General features: G+C 38.8%; 1 protein-coding gene across 2 annotated transcripts; it reads left to right on the top strand.

The window, feature by feature from the left end:
• LOC121910382 lies at nucleotides 1-8,322 on the top strand. 2 transcript variants are annotated; one of them, XM_042431592.1, is made up of 5 exons: nucleotides 13-35; nucleotides 630-1,629; nucleotides 3,042-3,247; nucleotides 5,709-5,829; nucleotides 7,267-8,322. In XM_042431592.1, exons 2-5 carry the CDS (start codon nucleotides 1,150-1,152, stop codon nucleotides 7,444-7,446), a joined length of 987 nt encoding a protein of 328 aa, XP_042287526.1. In that variant the 5' UTR covers nucleotides 13-35; nucleotides 630-1,149; the 3' UTR covers nucleotides 7,447-8,322. The 2 variants fall into 2 exon arrangements, with proteins under 2 accessions (XP_042287527.1, XP_042287526.1); XM_042431593.1 differs by having other exon boundaries at nucleotides 1-1,629; nucleotides 5,709-5,773; nucleotides 7,267-7,375.
• Nucleotides 8,323-8,572: the final 250 nt, after the last annotated feature.

The raw sequence follows: 8,572 nt of genomic DNA, 5'->3' as shown, positions 1-8,572 counted from the left end.
CATTCATCTCCCCTTAAACAGTGTGGATTCTGCCGGTACCATAAAGCTTCCACCTCTGAACTTCACTGTCGGTGTTTTTAGGGTCATATGCAGAACCATTTCTCCTCCAAACATGGCACCTAGTGTTATTTCATCTGACCACACCACATTCTTCCAGTAATCTACAGGTTTCTCCAAATGTTGTGTATGGAGTGCATTACCTAATGTTTCCTCCGTGACAAATGTACCCGCTTCATCCAGGTCTTTCTGGAGCTCTTTTCGAGTGGTTCTTCTTCTTCTTCTGACTAATTTTCTGCCCGGTCAGCAGTCTTCTGAGGAACTCCTGTGCATCGCCGGTTGATGGTGGAGTGATGCTGCCAGTGGTGCTTATGGGAACATTTAGATATTCCTATGTTGCTCAACAATCTTGTTGTGAAGGTTTTTGGAGTTTAATGTACATAACTTTTTTTTATTGATTAGAATGTTGTGGTTTCTTTAGCTGTGTTGCTTTATTGAGTTAATACCAATGTCTGGTCTTATTTGCAAGTGAGTAGCTGTACCGGAAATATGTTTGCTGAAAGAAATGTAGACGTGTTGAATACTTGTGTCTCTCACTGTATACGTTGCGACCACATTGTTTCTGTTTCCAGTAAGAGGTCTCACACCTTGTTTCTGTTGACAAAGTAAGTGTCTCGTCTGCTGGTGAAGAAGGAATAGAAAAGGTTATCTGAAGTGCATCGGACATGGTGATCCTGATTCTAAAGAAATGATTGTTGGAAAAGTGGAACTAAATACAAGATCTGGAAACTGTACAAGACAGACACGACATGTGGAATTGTTATCTTACAGGAAACAGGTGTCTGCAGACAGTGAAGTGTGTTGACGGTTGTGTTGGGCGAAGGTTGGAAGTATAAAATGTTGTGTGTGGGCTGTTTGCTTAAAGGAACGGCATTAAAAGAGAAAGGATGGAAAGGAACGGAGAAATTCTCATAACTTCAAACATTTCTCTTGTTGATTCCTCCCCAGTGTGACATCATCATGAAGAGTCTCTTTACAAGATGAAATGGGAGTGGCTTCATATTTGTTCAGCACTGTGCTGTCAGATAACAGAGGAGAGACAACAGTAAAGACAGTTTAAAGACTTTTAATTTGTCTTTTTATCACCTGACCATGGAAAGACGGGTCACCAGAAGAGGACATACTGAAGACTTTTGTAAAGGTCAGCACCTGAAACTAAGTGATTTGAAAGAGAAAACTAAAGATTTGGAAAACAAAAAAAAAAGGTATCTCTTCAATGAAAACATCCCGGAGTACCCCCGACCAGAGTTTCATGTGACTCATTTAAAACACGACACAACTGGAGTTGGATTACAAGGCATCAGGTGGGTTAAAGGTTTCTGTGACCCGGACTCTGAGGAGTCTCCGAGGCTGGTGTGGTGGAGTCTGATGGTGAGACCTGAGGACATACAGTCAGCTGAGAGGAGGCTCCTGGAGCAGATCTACCCAGACCGGACGGAGGAGCAGATCCAGAGACAGCAAAACTTTCTGGGGAAGTTCGCCACCTCGCCTGCCTTACTGGACTCCTCCAGGCTGGGCTCGTACCGCTTCACCTTCCCCCTGGAGGAGCTGCTGACGGCCTACAGCCAGCAGGTACAAACCTGACAGGGTCTGTTAATATTTGACTAGCAGAGGAGGAAAGAGTACCGAAGTACACTTTACTGACATCCAACTAAAAGCAGCTCATTTGAAATGTACTCTGAGTAAAAGTTTATAAATCTTTGGGATGAAATAATGTCATATGAATGCATGAAGGATAAAAGATTATATAAAAGTCTCTGAGCTCTCAGTAGGTTTATAAATGAAATATAAAAGTCTTTTGTATCTTCTAACTGAGTCTCTGTGGTTTGGAGTTTAGTTTCACTTTTACAGTCCTGTCTGTACTTTAGAGATCAGCCTCATCTTGTGGTTTACCGATGTCTTTAGTCTCAGAGTCGTATCTCACTTCCTTCTTCTGAACCAGCAGGATTTGTTGCTGTGAAGCAGTTATAAGGTTGTAGGTTGAAGTAAAATGCCGTCAGATTTTGCTGAATTACTCTGAGTTCATACAGTTGTTCCACCCTGGTAGAATTTGTGAAATATCGGCCATATTTTGGAAAAAAAATGACTGATCATGCTGAAAACTTTTGTTTTATTTAATGATAGTGGTCAAGTGAAGCCATTAATTTTCACATAATTGTTTTTGCCCTTTTTACAGCATAATGATAACTGAAATCACCAAAATAGTGCTGATCAAAAGTTGACATACCCTTGAATGTTTGACCTGATAATATACGCACAAGTTGACGCACACAGGTTTAAATGGCTATGAAGGGATAGGGTTAGTTTAGGTAAGTTTCCACACCTGTGACTAGTTTGATTTTAATTAGTGTCTGTGTATAAATAGTCAATGAGTTTCTGCACATTTCATCCAGTGCTGCTCTGACTTTACTGGATACTGAGCCATGAGGAAAGCAAAAGAACTGTCAAAGACCTGCCAGAAAAGGGAGTTGAACTTTATAAACCAGGAAAAGGATATAAAAAGATATCCAAAGATTTGAAAATGCCAATCAGTAGTGTTCAAGCTCTGATAGAGAAGTGGAAAATGAAGGGTTCTGTTGATACTGAGCCACAGACAGGTAGACCAACAAAGATTTCAGCCACAACTGCCAGAAAAATTGTTCAGGTTGCAAAGAAAAACCCAAATGCAACTTCAGCTGAGAGTTGCATGTGGCTGTTTCAAGCTGAACAATAAGGAGGTACTTGAACAAAAATGAGCTGCGCGGTCAAGTTGCCAGAAAAAAGCTGTTACTGAATTGAACTTTATGGTCACAACTATAGACACTATGAATGGTTCACATCTTACAGATTCTGCCAGGTTATGTAGACTTATGAGCAAGACTGTATGTGTAGCTGTTGAGTCAGTCTGCAGTTGAACGATGTGTTTAAGTGACAACAGTTTATGTCACACCTGTAAGAATCTGGTTGTTGTGTGACTCTATTAAATCCTGTTTTATTTCCTCCAGCTTTGTTCCAGCACTCAGCCCGTCATGCGGGTGTTCAAGACCGTCCTGTACAAACAGGAAGTGATGTACGCTGTGCTGGTCCACAGCCCAGCCAATCAGGAGCTGTTCTCAGAATATCCTTTGCTGACTGACGACCCGAACGCCATCTGCGCTTACAGAGATGGTCACTTCATCTGGAGGCCTGAGGCCATGTGTGGGACTCACAGGTAAGAATATGTAATGTTGCTTCCACTGAAAAACTGTAGCTGAAACTGTTAAAAGGACAGATATTCCGAATATTTCCAGCTCTATATTTATATTCTGGGGCTCTACTGGAATATCTTTGCATGATTTCCAGTTAAAAACTCCTTATTTATCTTCTACTGGTCCTTTATGCAGCCCCTCAGTTCAGCCTCTGTCTGAAACAGGCCGTTTAGCCCCGCCTCCTGATGAGCCCACTCTGTTCTGATTGGTCAGCTTCAGGAAGCTTCCCCCTGCTACTATAGTAGCAGGATTTCACTTCTGTGTTCACATGTTGGGGCTGAATCAGATATTAAATATGAGAGAGGACAACACATGGGACGCCTTAGCAACCACCTTAGCAACCAAGGCTACAGAGTGGACCAAACGAGTGAAAAGTGAAACCAATGCGGAGGTGCCTTAAACCTGCAAAGCTGGCTCCATAAAGAAGTCTGATTGTATGGAAGTCTATGAGAGAATGACCCTACTTCTCTCTTGATTTATTACCTCAGTAAACACTTTCCTGATGAGTTTATGGTCACAATCAGCTTAAAGTCTTTTTCAATACAGTATGATGTTCATTTTGTAAATTATGGTCCCATTTGGAGTAAAATAGATGATAAAGCAGGTATGCTTTAGGGTGTGGCTACGTTGTGATTGACAAGTCGCTACCACAGCGATGCATTAGGTGCTGCAGTTGGACCTTGGGGAGCTCCTCCCCAGCTCCATGCTCTCATCCAAATATGGTCACTTCTCATCACTTCTGGTTCCAAAAAAAACAAGATGGCGACACTCCTCCGTGCTCGCCCCGCTTCCACGTCCTGTCACACCACTTTTAATATTTCCGCTCCAATGCAGCTCCAGGCAAGGCCGTGGTCTCCTTTGAGCCCACCGGGCGTAGCAGACCAAGCGCACTCAGCAGGTTTAGCTCCTAGCCAGTATTTCTTGTGGCAACACACAGTCTATGGAACGGATGCATGTTTATGGATATGTGACGAGCTGATGTCAGCTCATCTGGAAAGTAAACAAACATCACAAAGGGCAGCTGAAACCTGGGCTTTGTCTTACAGGTAGGATTTCTACATACGTTCACCTCAAGTTTTGGGCCCTTAACTATGTTTAACATCCGACATCAGACCAGGATACAAGTAACAGACAACCACAAAAACCAGAATATGAACCTCTAAAATATCTTGACATGTTGAGTCTTTAGATCATTTAAAATGTGTTTGTGTGACTGAAGGTGAAGCTCTAAAAGACGCTGAAGTCTCAGGCTAAAAAGCTTCCACTCTGGTCTTCAAGAGCTGGATTTGTGGAAAACAATAAAGCTGATGTTTGGGATGGATCGGGGTGATGTTGGGGCCTCCTGTGCTATAAAATTACTCACTTCTACCTCCCCTATCTTTTTAAGTTATTTGAAATGTTGAAATTGGCGGCTACAGAGCGAGCGACGTTGAGGTTGTACTCGTTACTACGTCACACCAGAAAGTCCAATCAAATCTGCAGGAAGCTTCAGCATGAGTCCACCGCCGCCCAGCGACACGCTGAGTGTTTATGTAGCTTCTGTAGTCACAGTTTGCATCGCAGCCGGATGACGAGCAAAGAAGGAACCTGGAAGTGTTGCTGGTTGTTCAGTAGATAAAAAGTCTTTACAGCCTTTTACAGAGGACGGACATTTACATCAGGAACGACTGAAATTCATTTTCATAGACAATCTTCCCTCCGTTATCAGTGAGTGGTTGTTTGTGTGTTCGGCAGGATTTTTCTCCTGTTTCATCTTCAATCTGTGGATGGAGTTTTAAAACACGGTTTCTTTCTGTTCCTCAGCTAAAGGAATATAATATATCTGTGCTAAAGCTAAGCAATAGCAACCTCCGGCTACTTTGTGAGGAAACTAAAACACGATCTCACCGTTCTGAAACCTCCTGTTGAGTCTCAGCTGTGCAGCAGCAGCTTCAGACTCTGCTTCATAGACGCTTCATACTGTCTTACATCTCCAGCTACAGACATTACTGCAGGTGAACATGCTGCTGCTTTAGTTATATCCTATTCTGATTGACACACCTCCAGCCAATCAGAGTAGGTGCTCATTAATACAGAATTATTAATACAGCTTCAGAAACAGCCTGCTGGAGGACAGAGGGGTATCTGGGCTGTAAGAAAAGATGGATTTAGAGAAATCTAAACAACTGTTGGTGAATAAAATGTCACAGATATTTTTAAAATAGACTCAGTATTTGTAAAAAAAAAAAAAAATAGTCAAAAGGGGTCAGAATACCAGATATTTAAAATCAACACTTCCTGACAGTGACACTCCAATGCTTTTGTAATAATAATGGTTTAGCAAAAAAAACAAAATACTAACTAACTAACTAGCTATTTAAAAAAAGCTTTTAGTTTATTAGTTTTGTAGTTTATTAAACATGTTGCCTTTTGTCTTTGTGTCAGTTACGAGTTGGTCCACAGACGAGATGAAAAGCAGGTGGAAGTGAAGAAGCTGTTTGAACATCAGCGTGAGTATTATGTTTGGGATAATGTCGCCGTCGCCCTACATATGGAGGTTGGACAGGTACGATCATTTATCTCACTGTACAGAGAAAATATCTTTCCACCATTTCAGTTCACGTTCTATACATAAATTGCACATGGTGGGTTTGGAAAAGCAGATTATGATATTTTTTACACTCAACAGCTTTAACTGTGACTTTCCTGTGTAAAAAAGTCCTTACATAAATTAAATTAATGTGTATATAATATTTGTAGCAGAATAAAAAGGTAGCACTCAAGTAAGTATATGTGTGATCAAATGATGAAAACACGTTACAAAGTACCAACACTGCTCCCAAACATGAACAATAACAATCAAACAATAAAGTAAAGTTAGCATGAAAACAATAAAGTAACGTTACTATGGTAACAATAAAGTTAGCATGAAAACAATAAAGTAACGTTACTATGGTAACAATAAAGTAAAGTTAGCGTGAATTTGAGCTTTAAATAGTCACTATGTCTAATAGCAAAATTTTGTAATATAGATATGTTATTTTGTCAGAAATTTTACCTTTATTTAATAGTTGTAAGGTGTAAATATTTGTGTAATTTTTATATTTTTATGCTGTATTTCATATTTAATACTTGGCTACACAGTATCCAAGGTAATCTGAGAGAGAATTAATTATTAATTAAAACTATTCAGAGTTCAAATTCAGAGTGATTATCTATGTGTACTGAATCATCTGTATCAATAGTGTCTTTATGTAATTTGTAATATAGTAAGTCTTTGATCCTGGTCAACGTTAGACCGTTGGCCCTGTAATTTTTCTTTTAACGGTTATTAAGCTTCGTCACAGGAATCATTCATTAGTATTGTAAGTTTCCTTTGATTATGATTTTATTTATATTAAATAGTTTTACTGAGACCGGGCTTGTATCCCCCAGATCCAGAAATGCTTGTAAGCAATTAACAGTCATCACTGACTCTACATCAGAGTGCCTTTGTGTCTTTGTTGGAGTCAACTACTAATTATCAGCCGTTAGTCCACCATCATCATCATCATCACAACACAACGCACGCAGTACAATTGCGTGAAAACAAAGTAATGTTACTATGGAAACAATCAAGTAATGTTAGTTTGAAAACAATAATGTAACAATAGTGTGAAAACAAAGTAATGTTACTATGGAAACAACAAAGTAACATTCGTGTGAAAACAAATTAACAATTGCGTGAAAACAAAGTAATGTTACTATGGAAACAATAAATTAACATTAGTGTGAAAACAATAAAGTAACATCTGCATGTAAACAATAAAGTAACGTTAGCATATGCTGCACAGGACAGACGATTGTAACAAAAAAACTGAAAATCCTCCTGCACACATTTCACTGATGACGTTGACGACATGCGTCTGCAGCCACCATAAACTTAAAAATTGGGGTTATTACAGCTGTTTTGTGGAAACTGTTGTTCTGCTCGTCATCCTGTTCTGTTCTTCTTGTGTTTTAGGCGCTGCAGTTTGGTAGTGACCGACTGAGAGAAAAGCTCACGTACTGTGAAAAAGGAAGGCCTCCGATTATTCCTTATGACAAGTTTCACAATTTCAGCGAAGCTACAGATCTTGTTAAAAAGTTGTGGCCCAACTATCCGTCACCACTGGAGCGCTCGCTGAACATTCATGCATCCTAATTTAGTCATGAAGGGGAAACTTTGTATTTACAATATTTAGTATTTGATCAGGATTCGATGTTATAATTTTGGTATGAAATAATAATAATAATAATTTATATTTTTAAATTAATGCTTTATGGTTCAGATGGTTGCCATAGCACCACCAACAGGAAGACTGTTCCCACAGTTTAGTCACTTTAGTCACTTTAGAAGAGTAGAGCGTTCTGCCAAATTTAGTGCTTTTTCATTCATGCAGGCATAATGCAGATGTCCTGACATGTCAATTAATGTTAAAATCATGTGGACAGAAACGTGACGTTTGTTCCACACATCGACTGGCTTTGAATATTTGGGAATTAAAATGACTCACAGAGCATCTTTAAGCACTTTACAGTTAAAATGAAGTATCAGTTGAGAAGGTGGTGTAATATCTATATGTCCTTGGTGAGAAGGATGAAGGTTGTTTAGATGAATGTTCTGCCCACCGAGGGGTCATTATGTAGCTTAATGTTAGCTTTAATGTGCAAAAGATGTTTTTTCATCTTTTAATCGTTAACCTTTTTATGGAACAGCAAGATGGGATAGCACTCTTAATAATATGTTTTATTATTTATAGGAACACCTCCAATATTAGACAGTTTTTAACACTTGCTGATGCTGAAACATGCTTTTATTATGTTTTAATCCAACTTAAGCTCTTAAATGTTTGTCTTTGCTATTTATATCATGTTTCCTGTTGGTTTTATTGGTATTGTTTTAAATGTGTGTGTATGGTTATTAGATGTATTATTTATTATGTTCATTGTGGTTAAACCTGTTTGTAAAGCACTGTGGATCAGTGTCAAAAAATCCATATTAAATCGATTTTGATTCTATATATATAAAATAATAAAAAATGACACATGAATACATTTTACAGGAACTGAATATCTGTATATGTGTGTGTATAACACTGTGTGGGAATATTTTGCATGAGGAATATTTTTACTTTTAGTAAAATTTGCAGCTCCTCATACTTTTGTACTTTTCTTGTAAAGAAGGATTTTTATACTGTGGAATTTCTACTTTTGCTTAAATAAAAGGTCTCAATACTTCTTCCACCACTGCAGCATATATACTATATATATATATATATATATATATA

Source organism: Thunnus maccoyii, chromosome 13 (assembly GCF_910596095.1).
Source record: "Thunnus maccoyii chromosome 13, fThuMac1.1, whole genome shotgun sequence".
NCBI classification, from domain to species: domain Eukaryota; kingdom Metazoa; phylum Chordata; class Actinopteri; order Scombriformes; family Scombridae; genus Thunnus; species Thunnus maccoyii.
This window is presented reverse-complemented; position numbering and strand designations above follow the sequence as displayed.

Bases quoted from the DNA above. Each gene is read 5' to 3' on its own strand.
- LOC121910382 (XM_042431592.1), top strand. From the start codon at position 1,150: ATGGAAAGACGGGTCACCAGAAGAGGACATACTGAAGACTTTTGTAAA. The intron at 1,630-3,041 runs GTACAAACCTGA...TATTTCCTCCAG, and splicing joins TGACGGCCTACAGCCAGCAG to CTTTGTTCCAGCACTCAGCC. The intron at 5,830-7,266 runs GTACGATCATTT...CTTGTGTTTTAG, and splicing joins TACATATGGAGGTTGGACAG to GCGCTGCAGTTTGGTAGTGA.